The 21,206-nt window shown below is 40.3% G+C and overlaps 1 protein-coding gene across 7 annotated transcripts in view; it reads left to right on the top strand.

Moving 5' to 3' along the window:
• Trpm3 (transient receptor potential cation channel subfamily M member 3) overlaps nt 1-21,206 on the top strand; it is a 277,889-nt gene that overhangs the window by 61,095 nt on the left and 195,588 nt on the right. For 6 of the 7 annotated variants that reach the window (XM_042699329.1, XM_042699328.1, XM_042699330.1 and 3 more), the window contains exon 8: nt 20,589-20,763. In XM_042699329.1, the coding sequence (XP_042555263.1) occupies nt 20,589-20,763 (175 nt within the window). Of the gene's footprint in view, nt 1-20,588; nt 20,764-21,033; nt 21,093-21,206 lie in introns of those variants that run through there. The other variant, XM_042699333.1, reaches the window with a different exon arrangement.

The following is a 21,206-nucleotide window of genomic DNA, read 5'->3' as shown; positions in this document are numbered from 1 at the left end:
CCGTTCATTCTTTATTTCCTTTTAAAATACCATACCCATAAGCTACCTATCTGGCCACAACCTACATTCCCTCTAAATCTCAGCTCAAAACTCTCCTTCCTTCCCTTCCTCCTGTGGTGCTCAGAGTCCAACCTTCACCTCCTCCATATTTCTACACCATTCTATCTAAACCACTGTCTGCCCACAGCACGGTTTCTTTTGATAGAGTGATTATCTATCCATCTTCCTGCTCCATCGCTCATCACCTACAGATTGTGAGACCCTAAAGTGTAGACCCTGTGTCTTATCCATTTTCATCATCCTGTAGTTCCTAGCACATTCAAGTGAGAACTCAAGAAATTGTTTTTGTAGCTATCAATGCTTCATGTTCCTGGCCCTATTTTCAGTTTGGGTTTTTAGGGGTTGGGCATCAGTGGCTTATGCCTATAATTCTAGCTATTCAGAAGGCTGAGATCTGAGGATCACAGTTCAAAGCCAGCTTGAGCAGAAAAGTCTGTGAGATTCTTATCTCCAATTAGCCACCAGAAAACAGGAATTGGAGCTGTGGCTCAAAGTGGTAGAGCACTAGCCTGGAGCAAAAAGAGCTCAGAGATGGCACCCCAGGCCATGAAATTAAGCCCCAGGACAGCACACATACACACACACACACACACACACACACACACACACACACACACACACACACACACACACACACACATACACACACATACTAGAAGGGCTTAGCTATTAAAAGGTGGAAAATAAAGCCACATAAAATCACAAGATAGACTCAAGGAGGAAATAATGAATGGGAATGTGTACAGGCAAAGACCACTAGCAGTATCTGTAAGTCATGTTCATGAGTGCATTTACTCATAATTGGACAGTGTTCCTCTTAAATCACAATTCCTGTTAACTCATTTCCATGTTAACAAGTGAGAAAGTTAATAGTCTAAGAATACATTTTATGTAGCAGCCAGTAAGTACCATGATGGCTTCAGTATTGCCATTTACATGGTGTGGATGACAATGACCTCGCTTACCTGAAGTAAGAATTGCTCATGGCTGCTTTTCAGGCTAGAATAGCTAACCTTAGAAAGGTAGACAAAGATCAAATAGATGGAAAACTTGTGCTGACTAAGTACTTTTCTGCCATCGTCAACAATATCACATATATTCCGAGAAAACAGCATATCTTATTCCTTAGGGGCCATGAAGAAAAAAAATGTTGATTGGTTGAGATTTTAATTTACTTATGATGATTAAGGCCAGAGGATTTATCTCAACATGCTTCGAAGTCCCTACCAAGGATTTATAATAATTGGTCAATCCCTTCATAGTATTATTTGAAGCACTTCAAGCCCTTGAAACAAATGTATGTACAAGCGAAGAGTATTAAAGAGTGACCAGAAATAGTGCTCTTGGGTGTAACTAATAAAGTTGTCATCATTTTCACAAAATAAAAACCTTTTAACCTGGAACACTGAGCTCAAGATCATTAAGCCCTGAGAAAAATGAAAGGTTGTCTATCCTCGTAATGGCCAAACAAGCAAACAGCTGATTCTTCTCTCTCTTTTGGCACCCATGGCTGAAATAAATAAGCAGCCCTTCTCCCTCACTGAACAGGCTGTCCCAGTTCTGCATCGGAGGGCAGATTTCAAAAGCTCTGCAGAGGGCTGCATGCCACAACCGGACAGTAAAACACTTAAGTCCTACAGACTCAGGCAGGGAGTCGAGGATTCTAAAGAGCTTTGGCATCTCTGGGTCTGCATGGGGTTCTGTGGGCAGTGCCTGCTGGGAAGAGGCAGGGTGGGGAAAGAATAACAGATACATCCTTGTAAACCCAGGGAGGTGAGGATTGAAGACTCAGCTTTTCTGGTCATCAAACTAATCTGAGTTGAATCCTTCCTCATTAAGCAGTGTTTCTTCTACCCCGAGGGAGAACACAGGAAGTGCGCTCTGGCTCTGCCGCCTGTGAAAGTTTATGGTGAAATCCTGGGGGAGGTTGCAAAGCACACAACCATGGCACATGGCATTCCACATGAGAAGTCTGTGCAGAATTAGGACATTCACTTTACCAAGCTCAGATTCTATTGTGTCAACATGTATGAATAGGATTTGCTTTGTCCCATTGATTTGTTTGCTCCTATTATTCAAGCAATGAGTATTATTGTAGGAAGAGTGGCTTATTGCTTATAAATTCATGGATAAAATATTTTCCTTATTTCAAGGAAATGTCATTCCAAGACTCCCTTCATGTAGGTTTGGTTTTATCTTGTGGTTGTTGTTTTTGTGCTGGTTCTAGGGCTTGAACCCAGGGCCTAGGCGCTATCTCTGAGCTTTTTTTTCTCAAGGCTAGCACTCTGCCACTTAAGCCACAATTCCATTTCCGGCTTTGTGGTAGTTGACTGGAGGTAAGAGTCTTACCAGCTTTCCTGTCTGGTCTGTCTTTGAACTGCGATCCTCAGATCTCAGCAGGTGCTCCCCTGAAAGTGAAGCCAACAGGATCTTTGTTGTGACTGAATCAAGGGCCCCAGGGCTCAGCAGCCTCAGGTTAACATTTCATGGTGTAGTTCAGAGAAGACCAACTCAGACAAGGCGCCTGTGATATTTCCCACCATTGCTGGAACTTGCAGATAGAGAAGAGCACACAAAAATACAACATAGACCTTGTATGTTGGACATTATTTTCTTACTTTCTTTATTTATATATTATTATTTATACAATATACAACATATAACATCTATGTTGTATTTGATATATGTAATGGATAATACATTATTACATATTTATATAGCATATATAATATGTATTAGACCTAATAGTATGTAATAATATGTAATATATTATAATGTGTAATATTGTATTTATAATATATGATATGCATTGTATAGAATATATAAGAAATATATACTATTCTGAATTATCTAATATATATTATATATACCATTTGATATATATCATATATGATACATTTTACATATTATACATATCACATAGCATAATATATATCATGTTGTGTATCATATATAATACTATAATATACCATAGAGTATATAATAATATATCATATATAGAATATAGGAAGGTGATATGTGTTATATATCATATATATTTATATGAAGACATATGCATAAACACAGAAATGCACAGCATATATATAACATAAAACAGATGATAGATTAGATAGATAGATGATTGATAGACAGATAGATAGACAGACAGACAGACAGACAGACAGGCAGACAGACAGACAGACAGACAGACAGACAGACAGATAGATAGATAGATAGATAGATAGATAGATAGATAGATAGATAGATAGATAGATAGATAGATAGATAGATAGATAGATAGAGTGGATAAACAAATGCTAAGGAGAGAGATAAAGCAGAATGGGCATCAGATGTAGTGGAGAGAAAGGACTATAGTTTTAAACAATGGTCAGAAAGACAGGATGAGAAGAGACAAGGAGAGAACCAAGGGAGATATTAGAGGTCAGGTCGATGATGAAGAAGCAACCAAGGAGATGTAGAGGAAGCTGGTGAGGGGAAAGAGGGGGGGGGGCACCAGTGGCCAGTGTGACCTGATAGGTGAAGTAAGCCATCAGGAATGCTGCGAGTGCCCAGACTCAAACACTTTCTTTCCCCTTTCACCTGTCCCACCTTTCTTCCATCAAAGTCACATGCTTTCCCTTCTGTCCTTCCCAAGACATTCACAAGCTTTGATTTTTAGAAAAGAGCTTATCTTCAGGCACCCTCTGCTTCTCAGTGCCTCTCACAAGCCACACAAATATCCTACAAACGAGGGAGAAAACGAGCCACCTGTGAAACAAGCCCTCTGTGAAAATCAGAGAGGGAGAAACAAATATAAAATAAAATCTAGCTCATAATAGGACAAATTATTGTCCTAAATATGTACTTAGTCAATTTTCAGTAGTTCAGTAAACTTGTGGTAAAATAAAGTAACAGCACATTTTGAATGGATGTGCCAGTCCCGGGGCATGAACTCAAAAGCATTGTGTTCAAAAGCATTGTGTTCTCAGTTGGTTTTGTTTTGCTCCTGATTGCCATACTATCACGTGAGCCACACTTCAGTCTAGTTTGGGCTTTGTTTTGTTTGTTTTTGATGATTAATTGGAGATGGAGTCTCATAGACTTTCTGCCTGTTGGACTTGTTTGGAACCTCAATCCTCCAGATCTCAGCTTTCTGAGTACTTAGGGTTACAGGGGTGAACACTGTCTGCGGCAGCATGTTTTTATAGCTTTCCCAATAGCAGGGTTGAGGGCACTGAATTCCAAGAGTGCTTCTCTTCTAATAATGGCTAACATAGCAATCACGACAACCTACGTTTGTCCAAGGTTGGCTTACACAAGGAGTGAGGAACATTGGGCCCACAGGCAATATAGAAGGTCCACAAAATCACTGGGTGAATGACAGGACACACTCATATGCCTCTCCTTGACTGCCGATGGCCCATCTGCCTGTACAGTTAATTTTCCATGGCCTTCAAGTGGTATTATAAATATCCAAATGGCCCTTGGCAGAAAAAAACGAGTTTCCTTACCCAATCTAGGGTCCACTTGATCAGATTCTTATTCTTCCCCAAATATATTGGGCTTTCTACACTAGCAGATGCTGCCACATGTGAATCATTTTAACCACATCAGTTAGGCTTAGGGGTGGGCAAACTATGATCCAGGAGGCAGGTCTAGCATACCATCTATTTTTGTTGTGGTGATGGCTGTAAATAAAGCTTTATTTTAACTTGGCCATGTTCATGTTGAATATAGTGTCTTTGAATGTTTCATGCTCTAACTACAAAGTTGACTAATTGCAACAGAGCTCATCCTACAACACTGAAGCTATTGGCATAGATCGCTTTTACAGAAAAGGTTTGCTAATGTTTAGTTTCAGCCTTAAAATGCATTGCTCATGGGTATTTCAGTCAGGTGGTGGAGAGTTTTGGCTGTGTCCTGCAAGAGGACACATCTCAGATTTCACTTTTCTTGTTGGAACTAGCAAAACTCTCTTGTCCCTTCATCCCTATGCAAACGCATTGCTTGTCAAGGTGGTGCCTAGACCAAGATCATTAGCATCGCTTTACCTTTGAACTAAAAGTTCTCAGTTCTCCATCTTCTGATCTAAAGCCCCAAAAGTGAGGCCAGCAGTACATGTTCTAATGTCCCTCCATGTAGTGATTCCGAAGAATGCTACAATTGAGAGTCCTTTATCATCATGATCATGATCATCATGATCATCACCATCATTATCCTTAAGTAGTTGTACAAAAGGGTTTCAATGCATCTTGACCAAGGTCACCTCTTTCATCATTTTTCCCCATCTCTCCCAACCTCACCCATTCTTTCAATTTCCCTAGTTTCATTTTCACATGTGCACATTGATTGTCATGTCTGCATTCACCCCACGATTCCGCTCTCCTTTTCCTTGCCCCTCCCATTCTCTTTGACCTCATTCTGCTCCCCTTAACATGTTCCAGCTTCCTGGTATTTATTTTGTTGAAACTGTGAATTATTTGTTTCAAAAGAATCACCCCATTGGAATCCATATACCACATTTTACTTGACACGTTGTGTAAGTATGCATATGGTCCTGCATGAGAATATCCCACCCTTTCAAGCTAGTATGGATAAACTAGTTTGGACAAAAGAGGATTTTCACATTCAAATTATGGCTTTTAAAAAAAGCAGACCTTAAAGTGCTACTTCCTTATTGATAACCTTAGGATAGTCCAATGTCTAGATAATGGCATTCGCATTTATTATTACAGTTAAATTGATTTTGGGTGCCAGTGGGGGATGTTTTGCATAAACATAACAGAGTAGGTTAAATAGTCTAATGGGTAAAGACCCAGAGTTCCCATTACATACTCTGGGCCATGACTATCTTCCTGTTTCTTATCTTCATACAGTGGGTGTGTTTAAGTGGCACAATGTAAAGGAAGTATTTAACTCCAAGAGAGAAAAGGATCAGGGATTTATTGCAAGCACCATCAAAGATATGCTACAACCTGAGAACATTTTTCCAATTCTTATTTTTCCTTGAATAAAATTTGCACAGGTGCTGCTAGATGGTTGCTGTTTTCCTTTGCTTAATGATCTAATCCTTCTCTGTATCCAGAGAAAGGAATAGTTCCCACAGCAAACAGCTGTGTTGTAGATGGAGCCAGAAACCCAGGCCCAGAAAAGAGGAGGGAAACTGTGGACCAACACAGCCTCCTTTTTAAATATCTGAGATTGGCATGTTTTAAAAGCCACCATAAATGAGTTGAGACCCTAGGCTGTAAGTGAGGTAGAGGACCATTGCATACTGCTTCATTCCTGATTCAGTCATTCAGGTTGTATCTTTCCCATTAATCATGAATGACGAGCCTCTCACTTGCATATCCTGATGGTTTGATAATTTATGTGATCTCCTTAGAGACAATGAAGTAAACTCCACTACAATAAGTCACTCACTGAACTCAGAAATTATTCATCCATGACTTTCATAATATGCTGCTCTTGTTGTTTTCTTTTCTAGAGCTTAAATTATATCAAGGAAAGAAAAGAAAAAAGTGTTTTAAGAAAAGCCATATTTAAGTTTTAAAAATAAGTTCATGTACCCTAAACAGAATTGAGGCTCAAGTTTGTTAGATGCTGCAGAAAACATGCCAGAAATAGTAAGGGAGTATTATTACAGAGTATCTCATCCAAGAGCTGGAGCCAAAAGCTGAGTTCACCTTACCACATTCATTCGTGTGTGTGATGCTGGTACTGGGCTTGAACTCGGGGCCTGAGCACTGTCCTTTCGTTTTTTTTCACTCAAGGCTAGTACTGTACTATTTGAGTACTACTTGCTCTACTTCTGGCACATTTGAAGGTAAGAATTTCATAGACTTTCCTACCTAGGAAAGTCCACAGGCTTCAAACTGTGATCTTCAAAACTCAGCCTCCCAAGTAGTTAGGAATACAGATATGAGACACTCACTCTTGCCAACAGTCAGATTGAGAGTTAGGAACCACACTCAGGCAGATACAAATCAAAGAATCATTTTATTGATGCTAACATGGCCAGAGATCATGGACAATGTGAATGTTAATTGGGTTCCTGCTCTTCTAAGCTCCCAGACATCCCACCAAAGGGAAAAGATGGAGTTTGCTATAGGCACCTTAACAAAGATCAGTGATAGCACTGGACCTTGAAGGAAAAGGAAGAAAAAGCTCAATCCCTCTCCCTTACTGAGAAACTTTAAGTCATTAGCTCTCTCCAATCAAGAAACAGACAAAAGTGGGTGTCATATGTAGGCTGAGATGATAATGTTTGCTGTCAAAGCTAGCCTGGGCCTAAAGTTTGAGGGACTCTATATCAGCCAATTATAATACTAATAAAAACTGGTATATATCTATCACCTCGGTTATGTAAAAAACACAAATAGGAGAATTAAAATTCAAGCTAACTCCAGCATAAATGTGAGAGCCTATTCAAAAAATAATGAAAGGGCTGGAAAGGTGGCTCAGTGGTAGAGTGTTTGCCTTGCATGCATGAGGCCCTGGGTTCAATTCCTCAGCACCACATAAGCAGAAAAAAAGCCAGAAGTGGCACTGTGGCTCAAGTGGCAGAGTGCTAGCCTTGAGCTGAAGAGCTGAGGGACAGCACCCAGGCCCAGAGCTCAGGCCCTACAACTTGTCTCCCCACCCCCCCCAAAAAAATGAAAGCACAAAGGGCTGGTATATGGCTCAAATGCAACAGTTTCTTGCCTAGCAAACATGAGCTCCTGAGTTCTAACCCCAGTACTTGGGGTGGGGGAGGGGGAGAGAGAACAGACAATAGTTACACTAATGTGTTGCTAAATTCTGTATTTAGAGAGAAGAAAAAGGAATTATCAGAGGCTAGATGGCTGGTGTTAAAATGGAGCTTCCTCATGTGAAGACTTGAAACTAGTGGAAATTTTTCCTCAACATTGACACCCAAATTTCTCACTGAGGATTTGATCAGGCTGAACATGACAAGTTACTTATGTTTGGAAAAGATGCCCAGATAATCAAATAAAAGTATCATTGCTTTTGCTGACTAAGGTGAGAAATTAGGATCATACTATGGCAAATCGAGGCCATTATGTTCACTCGGTGAGAACAGGAGTTCACTTCCATTCCAGTCGCACAGCTCCTATTCATTTCAACCAAAGGAATGAAGAGCTTCCCAGACATCCTTCCAGCCAAGGATGTAAATAACGACTTACATCTTTCTCCCCTGCAGCAGAGGCCCTTAGTCCCTCTAGCTATATGTGCTAATTCTCCCCATGAGAAGTATGGAGTGGTTGAACTGGAACTAGCTATTCAGCCCCTAAAGAGTGTAGGGTCTTCCAGATATAATCCAGATGGCCAGGTCCTGGGTTGCTCTCTGACCAGTTTTTGTGTCTGCCCAGTAGTGAAGGCCGGTGAGAGGATGCCATAGGATACCTAATGGTGTCCACCTCCACCCTCAGCCGAACATACCCATAGTGTGGGAAAGAGTGCTAGCCAGTCCCTTTGTAGCCATCAGAGTGCTCTTGCCCCCTGGGCTGTGCTAGTCTCCAGGTATGGATTGTAAAACTATGAATTTCATTGTGTTTTACTTCACAGGCATTTGCTTGAATGACCTTCTGCGCCTAAGGCATGATGGGAAACAGAATGCTAGCCTAGTGGGAAGTCTGACAGAGGAAACTTACAACTTAATGGGAAGAAAGTTTACATTAACGCAAGGCAGTTAGACTGATGGCCCAAAGTCATTTTATTTTCCAGTCATGGGGCCAGAACTCTGGGCCTGGGAGCCACAGCACCACGTCCAGCTTTTTCTGCTTATGTGGTGCTGAGGAATCAAACCCAGGGCCTCATGCCTGCAAGACAAGCGCTCTACCACTGAACCACCTTCCCAGCCCCCCAAAGTCATTTTTTAATCAACAATAGGACCAAAAAGGAATGAAAAATTAATACTGCCTTAGGGAGGTGGGCAAGACCTCAGGAACTATACCTCTTGAGTTTGAATGCTGAGTCTCTGGAATAAATAATGTCCCCCTTTGGGGCCCAGGATCTAAATAATTTGAGAAATAAAAGTAGTACTGGGTAGAATGCCGACTAATTATAGGTGACAAATAGGCATATGTGGCTTTAGTTCTATTGGCCATGCAGACTTCCATTAACGTCCCAGAGCTAGGCAGATTCCCACCATGAAAGAAGGGCTAAGGATTCACCTCATCTCCCCACACATCTTCAAAGCAGGGCTCCAGGGAAGCTGACAGATCCCAGGCTCCCAGGTAGGTAGATGCCAGAAGGAAAAGGTACCAGGCTGAGCTGACCAAAAGCCAATTCTTCACAAGTTTACCAAAGAGAATAAAAGGAAACAGAAAACTCCAAAACGTGCTGGAGAAAAACCTCCTCTCCTGGAGACAGATGTGGGGGAAATATAGGATCGATATTAGGATGGCTATGGAAAAGCTTAGTAATCCTACACAGAGGATCCTGGGAATAGTCTTCAGAGAGCAGATTCAGGAAGGAGACAGAGCTTGGGGTGGAGGGGCTGGAATAGCACACAAAGGAAAGTTAGGTCTAGAACAAGGAGAACTTTGTACATTACACCAAAGGAGTATGCCTTTGGACTCAAGGGTCTTATACTTGCTGGGCAGGTGAGCTACCATAGGAACCAGGACTCCAGATACATTTTTTGTTTTAGATATTATGCAAATAGGGCTTTGAATTTTGCCCAGTGCTTACCTTGGATTGTAATCCTCCTATTATTGTCTCTCGAGTAGCTGGAGTCACAGGTGTGAGCTACCCTGACTGACCAGGATTTTGTTTTTTTTTTTTTCCTCTGAGCAATGGGAACCTATTAGGGTCTTTTTTTTTTTTTTTTTTTACAGAAATAGTGTATATGTGGCCGATAATGAGCAATTCTTAGCAACTCTGTGAAGATTATTATGGAAGCAGGAAATCAGAATGTGGCTTCAGTAGTCCTCACAGTCACTGGCGTTTGGTACCCTTGATTTGGGGAGAATTTCAGTCAGCTCCAAGCATCTTGGATGAATTGAGGAATATAAAACCTTTTTCAAATTTTCTATTACATTGTTAGTGAGCCTATGAGAGATCTGCATTTACTGGCTGGAAATTTAGTACCTCATTTTTCTGCCCTCTTTTTAAATCCAAAATGTTAATGGACATTTACGAGAGTAGAACATCACACAATGTGCTGGAATTACAAATATAAATCTGCCTAACAGGGCAGACAGACGCCCAGCTACATAACTAGTGAAGTAGAACTTCCAAGGAGATGTGTTCAGGTACTATGAGAACTTACTATATCAGCAGTGACAAGTTTATGAAGCATATACATTGGCATGCATCACATCAGTAAAGTGGGTTAATTTTCCCAAATGGAATAAAAGGGAGGAGGATGTTGAAGTTTCATCTTTAATTTGGGAACAGTAAAGTAAGTGTTAGTTCATCCTCACAGAGAAGAGGCTTAAAAAGCTTTAAAGGCTTTAATATATGCAGCCAAGAAGTAATTTCAGCCTCCTTTAACAGATGCAAAGAAAAATAGTATAATGCGGGAAGAGCAAAAGACTAGACATTAACAGCAATACCTCCTCCATTCCGATCATCTCTCTCCCTATCACACTTTTCTGTCTCATGGGCTAGGTCCCACAGGGTTTTTGCAGGCCACAATTTCCCCCTGGTTGCTCTAATTGTGCCAAGAAACCAAGAAATTTGCATGAGCTGTGGACCTGGATCCTGGCACGTTTGTTAAGGGAGTGTGGGCAAAAATATTATAAAGTGGAATGAGTCAGAACTGCTCTGGTTACCTTGCATTGGAGAAGAGAAAGGGCAGCCTTTTGATGTGGGTTTTTGAACAGAGCAGAGATGAAGACTATAGTTGTACTTGGAAGAGATTTTTCTGGTAGACTGAGATACATTACATTAAAGCATTCAGTTCTCAAACAATGGCTCCACAGAAAAATAATGCTGGCTCTTTCCTCTTATGAAAGTAATCCTTGCCTCAGAGCCCAGGAGATTGGATGCTCCTTTCTATTGAAATCATTCATGGGAATATCGCTTGGATGTTGACATGAAGAGAAGGAGATTTCAATCTGAGCTTTCTGGCCAAAAGGGAGTAACTGTTGCCCACGATTAGGTCAAAAGCTGATTTTGTTTGTAAGCAATCCCTATACTTGGAGTTGATGTGTGAGGTTTGTTATTTGGTATTTAAAAATCTCTTTTCAACCCTATAACTCAAAAGACTTAAGCCATCTGAAGCCCTTGGACGAAGACAATGAGCTGTGTTACCAAGGGTCATTCACCCCAAGCAGAATCTTTTGGATCCAAAATAAAAGCATATATATGGCCTTCTTAGCACATTGCTGGTTTGAATGAAAAAAGTATTCAAACTTTAAAATGTCCTGTTTCCAATTATACATTTGTCAGAGCATTCTTTTTGTTTCAACACATACAGTGAATTCATTTTGCCTCCATTTTTATGCAGCATTTACACTTATAGACAGATAGACATCTAACTTAATAAACAAGCATCTTTGTATTTGCTTTTGTTTAACCATGACATTCTTTATTAAGTGCCAGGCTATGTTCTAAGTATTTTATACATTATAACTAATTAGAATACACACAAAAAACATAAATTGTATACTTACTGTTTGTGCTGCATAGTGTGTACAGTATCAAAATATATTTTAGGTATTTCCACATAGATCAAGCTGAATCTGTGCATATCCAAGACAGGCTAATACATTATTATTGTGCATCTCTAGTTCCAGCTAATACATTATTAGTTTTGTGTCTAACCATGCTGCTAGAGTTCCCTATAGCAGAACAGAAAATGCTGAGAGACAATGAAAGGAAAGGGATGTCAACAGGATCCAGAGATAGATGGAGACAGAGCTAGAGATCATGGCTCTGCACAGACAGCTCAGGGTCTACAGAAAAACCTCAGCCACAAAAGAGTGAAGTAGGCTGAGCCCTCGAGGGTATAAAGTAGCAATATGGAGCAGACTCCTTTCAGGAAAGCCCATCCAGGTTAAGCAAGGCCCAAGCATGGGGGCACTTTGTCAGGAACGGGATGGATATTCATTCTAGTCTTGGAGGATGTGGAAGATGATGCTGTCCGCTGGGAGATAAAGCTATTCACAGATGAGGGATTGTACTCCCTGCCTGCCCTGGCGATTAGACTGTGGGATGAACGAATCCAATCCAACCTGTTGTTAGCGTGAGGTTTCTAGGTATGCCACACAGGTTCCCCTTTCAGTGTGAGAAACAGAACAGCTCCCTAAGACTGCATCATAGCCACTTACACTCCAAACAGAAGCTCCCTGATGCCAGGCACATACCCAACCCTCACAGGACTATACCTTCTACAACCCACTTTCTAAAACTTCTACAATTGCCCAGTGCTGGTGGCTCATGCCTGTAATCCTGGCTGCTCAGGAGCTAAGATCTGAGGATCATGGTTCAAAACTAGCCCAGTGGTGGGAGGGAAGGGATGGTAGGGGGAAAACAAAGGAGGAGGCAACAATGCACAATAGGAAATGTACTCATTCCCTTGCTCATGTAACTGTCACCCCTCTGTACAGCATTTTTACAATTAAAAATGTACAAAAAAATAGCCGAATGAGGAAAGTTCAGGAGATTCTTATCTCCAAATTACCCAGAAAATTTTTTTTAAAAAAACACAGAAATTGAGCCAGAGCTCAAGTGGTAGAGTGCTAGTCTAGAGCAAGAAAGCTCAAGGACAGCACCCAGCCCTGAGTTCAAGCCCAGGACCATAATGACAACAACAACAACAATAACACCATACACACACACACACACACACACACACACACACACACACACACACACACACACACACATAGAGAAAGAAAAGGAAAACTCCACAATTCTGCTATTCCAAATTCCACTTATGTAGGGAAGGAAGGAAGGAAGGAAGGAAGGAAAGAAAGAAAGAATGGAGAGAGGGAGGGAGGGAGGGAGGGAGGAGGGAACAATGGAAGCAAGTGCAGTAAGTATAAAAAGTACAAATACTTTCTCCCTGCTGGATTTTCATGTATAGAAATGTGTCCATGGAGTTGAGAAGTGGAGTATTTGATAGCAATACCCAAGAGAAAGGAAGAAGTAATATTAGGAGAAAAGAACATGTCTTTAGGAAGGGCTGGCAAATAGAGCCACCCCCACCCTACACCCAAACATTCCTGCACACACACCCCTCCCTCTCTCTATCTCTTGCATGCATCCATGTTTCTGCTTTGTCTTTTGGGTTATACAATCTCTTCTCTGTGAGGGGAGTGTGGATCAGATGGCATAATGGGTGTTTCCAGGGCACCCTCCAAGGTGACTTCTAAAATTTTCCACCTAAAACCTCCCATCCACCTGCTTGCCCATTCCCTGAATTCTGTTCTTCAGCCTCTTATTGCTTGACTGCAAAGCCAATACCCAAAGGAAAGCCAACTGAGAGGCTCGGGCAGGACTCTTAGGAAAACACTGGGAGCCTAAGCTTGGGTGGAATGCATTGTAAACATGTGTGGAACTGTAAATCATGAAATCCTTTCCCCATGTTCCTAATGTGAGCCGCTGTGATGAGGTAAAGCATATGTTCACTGTGTAATGACCAAATCTCCAGCGCTTCCTGGCGGTAAGAACACTCAAACTTTGCTCTTCTGGTTATTTTGGAATGAACAATAAAATACTGCTAACCACGAATCTTAAAAGAAACCACCTAGGGCACTGATAATGCACAACATGGATTCAGTAATCCAGCAGTATTGAAGACAGACAAAACGAGAGTTTGCTATTTTCACTTGATAGATTTTACATTTTCGGTGTAATGGATAAGTAATGCCAGGCATCCTTAGTTTTCCTTTTTTTCAGTCTGAGAGAAGCAATCCCATTCATTTAAAACCTGAGTACCTTCGGTATCTTGGCAGCACTGTGTCTCCAATCCAATCTGCCAAGATGTCACATGCCAAAATATAAAATATACGAGCATGTTTGTTCCATCAGCTTGATAGCCACTTTAAAAATGGAAGGATTTTATACAGTAGAAAAACATCGAGTTAAATTTCCACGTGGGAATAGACTTATAAAGACAGGAAGAGACATTGATAAAGCTCACACTATTTTTGTCCCTACTTAGTCCCGAAATGGACTGGAAACATGTGTCTTGGGAAATGTCAACCTCAGGGCAAGACCCTAGCCACCTTTCGAGGAATTTCTTCCTTACCAAAATAAATAAATAAATAAATATCTAGAAGTGAAGCACTATATTACATTTCATTTTATTTTGACTGATTTGGTAAGATGGTTGGTAATTTGGTGGATATGGTCATTTATACTTCCAAGTAATTTCCTGAGCATCAACTTATAATCAGACAAATAGACTGGACAAAAGTAGGCTGGACACAGTAACTCCTGCCTGAAATCCCAGCTATCTTCAAAGCAGAGATTAGAAGGCTCACAGTTCAAGGTTTAAGTACTCCCTCTCCATCTAAACAAAAATGACAGGAGTGGTGGTATGCACCTAAATCCAAGTTCAGCAGGAAGCATAGCTAAGAAGATCATGATCCAAGGTCAACTCCAGGCAAGAATATTAGATGTTGCTACAAAAGAACCTACAACACAACTAAGATGGAGGTATGGTCCACATGATAGGGCATGTGGCTAGCAACCACAAGGATATGAGTTCAAACCCCAGGACCCACCTCCTCCAAAACAAACCATAACCACAATAGCACACAGGATTGGTTTGCATTGGGTTTGAACTTCTCCAGTTGGGTGTATCACCCAAGTTCACTAAGGTATAGTTTGCCTTATTAACCATTTCCAAATACCATCAAATACCTTGCCATAACTAAATTGTCTTAGATAAATAATGTATCCTACCTCCAAAAAAGAAAGCCATATCCAAAACATCTGCTTTCATAGAAAAGCAAAGTGAGGTTTTTCTTAAACAAGATGCATTTTTTATTTTTCGTCCTCTCTACATATTTTGGGGGGCTCACCCTACTCTTGAGCATTGTGAAGCTTTGTAATATTCCTTATTGCAAAAATATAGGATATTAGACTGTTCTCTTTCTGTAAAACATTTCCACAATTGCATATTAATATCCATGTATTTGCCAATGAGAATCTTCCTAAATGTAAAAAAGTACCTTAAACTTGTAAGTAAAGAGAGTAGATTTTATGTATTATCAGATACAATTGGTCAATAGCTTCCTATAGTTTTCTTATATCCATCTCATACTTTTAAGACAATCTTAGGGATGTACTAACTAGTTAAAAATATCAAGTATCAAGATCTGAAACTAATTTCTTTTAAAAATACTGTCGAATTATAGCACTAGCCACTGTTTCTTCAGAAGGCCAAAGCTAATTCCTACCCAGAGGAGGCAAATAACTACTCTCTTCACATACGTTATTACTGTATAGTTGCTTATGTCCTCCAAGTTTGGGGAATGTTCTGTATGAAAAAAGTGTGACATTTAAGGAGTTAATTTTTCATGACCCCGTGATATAATATAAATACAAGAAAAGGTAACCACATTTCCATTGGGAGAATCAGCCATCAAATCAAAGCACAGTAAGAGGAATTATAAGGAGGACATGTTCAAGGGATTGATAAAGGTTCACAACATCCATTATTCCTTTGTAAGACATAAACTTGTTATGTGTGTATGCAACTCCTAGGGCTTAGGCACTGTCCTTGAGCTTTTCTGCTTAAGGCTGGTGCTCTACCATGTGAGCCACAGTTCCACTTCCCACTTTTTTGATGCTTAATTGGAGATAAGGGTCTTGTGGACTTTTCTGCCCAAGCTGATTTTGAACCTCAATCCTCAGATCTCAGCCTCCTGAGTAGCTTAGATTACAGGTATGAGCTACTCACACTTGGCTCAACACACAAACTTAAAACATTAAGAATCCCAGGGCTTTAAATGGCAAACAGAAATATGTCTCACCAATGACAGGCATAGTCTTGAATTGGACAAGATCTTTGGGGAGTTATCATACAGTGGGAACCCCTTTCAGAATGACCTATATCATAACAACCAGGATCTGAGGCTTATAGTAAACAATCTTCTGTACCCCATTCCTAGATAAATATGAGCCATTTTCCCAATAACAAAGAGATGATCTTTTAGTCTCATAAGTACTTTAGATTGTATCTGGTGATCTTGACATAAAACCAAAGTGTTAGTTTGAACAAAATCCTCAGTAATCCAAACACTTCTCTGCAGCACAGTAAATGTTTTCACAAGTACTGTACTGATCATAGATTAGGTTAGGAGAAAGAGATAAAGGTTTAGGAATAAAGAAAGAAAGCATTTGAATTTTAAGACATTCTTCTGTTTCTGTTATCTCTCTTGCTCATGATACCCCAACCCAAGCTTTGTTTGACCACTTCAGACACTCTGCTTTGGGAGCACTGGTTGCATTACACAGCATGCATAATCAGATATGACCAGAACATCTAAAAAGTTATGCAAAAGATTAGGATTCAATATGTAACTGGAAAGCCCGAGGCCAATATGGAACCCTGTGGAATAAATCCATTACCCAAGTTCCCTTGTTTGTAGGCTCTGATGCTTCCAGTAGAGTCTGGCAGGCATTGTGCCTCTGCTTTCTTAAAGCAAACTTACATTTTACTCCAAACTAAATTCTATGGACATCTCTACTGTAAATCTTTGGCTACAGATAAAAATGAAAAAAAAATGATTTCAATCAACTAAGGAATCAACCTAACTACTTTCCACCAAAATTCAAACATGATTTTATGAAAAAGCTTTCTGAAAACACCAAATAAATAATGGTTCTCTAATTGTTTATATGTATATGTCTGTGGGGTGTGTGTGTGTGTGTGTGTGTGTGTGTGTGTGTGTGTGTGTGTGTCTGTGTGTCTGTGTGTGTCTGTGTGTGTGTGTGTGTCCCACTTTTCATTTTTATTGTAAATCTAAATAGCTCCTTTGGGGTTTAATAGGTAAATGGTCAGTACGTTAGCTAAGCAAGACAGATTCTTAAGGATCTTCAAGGGAACTCTTCTCTCCTCCCTCTGGTATTTGGCTTTGAACTCAAGGTCTGCGTTTGCTCAGCTACTACTTATTACTTGAGCCATGCATTTAGTGTGCATTTTTTGCTGCTTATTTTTGGAGTTGGCATCTCAAGGTCTTTTCTAGCATGATTTCTCTCGATCTTAGCCTGTTGAGTGGCTAGGATTGTAGGCATGAAACACTACAAGAGTTCAGCACATATTAATTTTTTTTTTGGTCGGTCGTGGGGCTTGAACTCTGGGCTTGGGTGCTCTCCCTGCGCTCTTCAGCTTAAAGGGAGCGCTCTACCACTTGAGCCACAGCACCACTTCCAGCTTTCAAGTGGTTTGTTGGAGCAAAGAGTCTCACAGACTTTCCTGCCCAGGCTGGCTTTGAACCATGATCCTCAGATCTCAGTCTCTTGAGTAGCCAGGATTACAGGTGTGATCCACTGGCACGTGGCATATTAATTTTTTTGATGTGTATACAATACATGGCAATAATCCTTGTAAATCCATTAGGTCTCTGCATACAGGAGGTTCCCAAAAATGTTTTTGTGTACTGTTTTAAGTGTTTCCCAATGCTAGTTCTTTACTGTAAGATTATATCCTAGAGATTCCAATGTATAAATTTTTCTGGAGATTTATATATTTATACACATATATATACATATACATATACATATATGCTATGTCCAAAATGTAGTTTAGGAAAGAAAATGTGGAAAGGTAAAGGAAAAGAAGGAAGAGAGATTATATATGATATCATATATTGCATGCCTTGGAAAGCTTAGCCAGTCAATATCTCTGAGCAGAAATAATGTAATAGATTTTCCCTAGACATAGAATTTTATTTGAAAATCCATTCTAGATCCTGTCTCTGTGAGCTTCAAAAACTAATACAAACTGACATTTGGATGTGTGGATGTGTTTAAATTAGGGTGGGATTTTCTGAGGTCCCTTATCAGCATATTCATGGATTTGCTTCAAGGACTCATGAACCCCTCAAAATCGCATATAAACATCTTTATGTCAGTTCATTTACTTTTTATTTATGTCAGTGCATTTACTTTTCTAGAGAAAGTATCACCAAAACTCATCAGACACAAATACAACATGAAAATAAATCAATGTTTATTATTCTCAAACAATAAGACCATGGAAACAGATCATTTGAACTTACTCATCCTCTCAAAGGGAGAGATGAGTTCTAGCCATCACATCTATTATAGTCTTAGACCTCACAACTCTGGAGCGTTCTAAAAGGTCCATTCTAACATTTCTCCCTCCATGATAACCCTGAGTGCATCCCGCTTTGTTTATGAGTTGGAATGACAGTCTCACTAACAAAATACAGGCTTGAGAGTCAGAATTTGGCAAGTCAAGGATCTCTTCAGTGATCCTAGGATGTCTATGTCTTTTGATATCAGGACAAGAGTGGGGATATCATGTTTTTTATATAAAGTCTGCAATATAGAAGAATGTTCCTAAGCAAAGGAGGAGGAGAAATAAAAGCATAGTATTTGAAGAAATACCTTATAAAATGACTTTGAATATTGGGGGAAAGGCTTTCTATACTAGAATATAAATCTATCTAGGGATTTTAGATATTTTAGAACAGCAAATTCTTATCTAAAAGAATTGTGCTCTATTAACATTTCAACTTAGCTTTTAATCTTCAAAGGGCCTTTCTACAGGAACGTATTTCAAGGTCTCAGTCAGCAACAGTGGGAAAGTGCTTCCCAAACACCTTGCGAGAGCCTCAGTTGAGAGTTAGTTCGGGCTCCTGGGTCAAAGCAGAGAGAGTTTTGCCTCTATTTTCCTTCTCTCTCCTTGGATTTGAAGGAATAATTGTTGGATTTTCCTCATCTATAACAAACTAGTGAGATCCAGTCTACTTTTTTCTCTCAATTCCCTCTGCAGAGCACAAAGGAATCTCAGTTTCCTACATGATCAATAATAGTTTTCCTTAAATTTTTAAATGTTAGAATTAAATCAGCATCCATTTTTATCTAACTGACATGCTGGACTGTTTCATTAAGATAAAAATCAACCCATGAACACCCACCTTTTCTGACATAGAAACAAACAAGACTGAAGTATTTAGAAATGAAATAGGTCACCTAAGTCAAACAAAAGTTCTTGCTAAGAGAGCACAAAACCAATCCCAAAACTATTGGGAAACAGTTGCTTGATATAAGGTAAAATAAAAACCATAGCAAAATGGATAGAATGACCAATGATTTCTTTTTGTTTGCATTCGCTTTTGTAAGTTCATATTTATAAAACCGAATGTCAATGTTCTGTTTTTCACAATGACTGTTACATATACTCTATAAAACCATTTCATTGTGATGGTACGTTCAGTTTCTCTAATTATTCTGAGAAAGTGTGGTAAGCAAATACAATGAGATAGCAAACAATAGGAAATCATACAATGAAACACTGATGATACTTGAATTAATCTCTGTCTCATGGCTATCATGGCTACTTGTTTTTAATACTCCTATTTAATATATTAGGTTGAACCATGCATATAATGCTGATAATAGGGGGATTTTGTATCAGAAAACTGCAATGCCCGCTTGAAATAAATAGCTTAAATGCTTTCTTTCAACTACATTCAGTTCTTCATGCTGAGCACCACCAGGCCCTGGTTACCACACTCGGTAGGGTGCGCCATCAACTGGGACCTTTATGTGGTTAAGAATTAATCATGGGCTGATCCCTACAGAAAGAGTACACAGAACTCTAACTCAGCCAATGGTTGACTGGACAAGCCTCCCACTAATTTTGATCATCTTTAATTTTTAAAAAAATAGCTATTTTTGGCAATTTCTTACCACAGTGACACGTAAGAAAGTGGCATTTTTTTTAAATTCTTTTTTCATAGAAGAAATCAAACCAGTGGATAGATGAGAGTCTTTCTTCTTTCTTTCTTTCTTTTTTTTTTTGTCAGTCATGGGGCTTGAACTCTGGGGCTGGGCGCTGTCCCTCAGCTCTTCAGCTCAAGGCTAGCGTCCTACCACTTGAGCTACAGCGCCACTTCGGGCTTTTTCTGCTTGTGTGGTGCGGAGGAATCGAACCCAGGGCCTTGTGCATGCAAGGCAAGCGCTGTACCCCTAAGCCACCTTCCCAGCCCTGAGCCTTTCTTAAATTACATTTAGCTTCCAATCTCTTGGCTGCTGGCCCAGTGACTCTCTGGTGACCTACTCCTTCCTCTACCCACTGTTAAGTAGCACCATGGCTGCCTCAGCTAATTCCATCTCCTGAGCATTGTGGGGAGAGGGTAAAAAATAAAGAAAGACTTGATGGGGTGGAAAAGTCCTGCTAATGAGTTTTCTGTGAATTTCGCTCAGTATTTTATCCCTTTATATGTTGTTACCCCCCCACCCCACCCCCGACCCTCATGCTCAGTAATTTTAGTTTGTGCTTTTATGTTTGTTTGTTTCTCTTTTTGTTTCTTTGGTTTGCTGGCTTTGTGTTCTTTTCTCTTTGTTTGTTTGTTTGTTTTTTCTTTTTGTTTTCCTTTTTTTCAATGCAGGGATCGGCCAAGGTGTCCCGGTGGTGGCGCTCATCGTGGAGGGAGGACCCAATGTCATCTCCATTGTTCTGGAGTACCTGCGCGACACCCCTCCAGTCCCAGTGGTTGTGTGTGACGGCAGTGGACGGGCCTCTGACATCCTGGCGTTTGGGCATAAATATTCGGAAGAAGGCGGGTAGGTAACTTAGCAGAGCCTCTGATGGAGTCCTGCGCGTGTCCAGACTTGTGACCAATAGGGTGAGACCATTGCCTCCTCCACACTTGAACCAAGACCTTGTGCCAGAAGCAACTCTATCACTAGTTCTGGTGTCCAGGTGTTTACTGTGAGACATGGTGGGAAAGAACAGACCACACAGCTAATAAAGAAGATGAGGGAAGGAAGACGATCATAGGCTGTGGCCTCTTACACTGCTTTTTCTTCTCTCTTTTCCTCTAATGAATACAGGAAAGCAGGAATTGGATTATCACACATAAAACCGAGCTGATCTGAACCAAATAGCCTACATAGGCTGGACTCTTGAGAAGGGCTGGATGGGGAAGGGAGGGAGGAGGGGGCAGCGTCACCCAGCTGCTAGAAAGCATAGAGTGGATGGAAGGAACAGACCTGGAAGTTAAAAT

Source organism: Dipodomys spectabilis, unplaced genomic scaffold (assembly GCF_019054845.1).
Source record: "Dipodomys spectabilis isolate Male_0828 unplaced genomic scaffold, ASM1905484v1 ptg000241l, whole genome shotgun sequence".
Taxonomy (NCBI): Eukaryota; Metazoa; Chordata; class Mammalia; order Rodentia; family Heteromyidae; genus Dipodomys; species Dipodomys spectabilis.
Note: the sequence above shows the minus strand (reverse complement) of the source record. Positions and strands in the feature narration are given on the sequence as shown.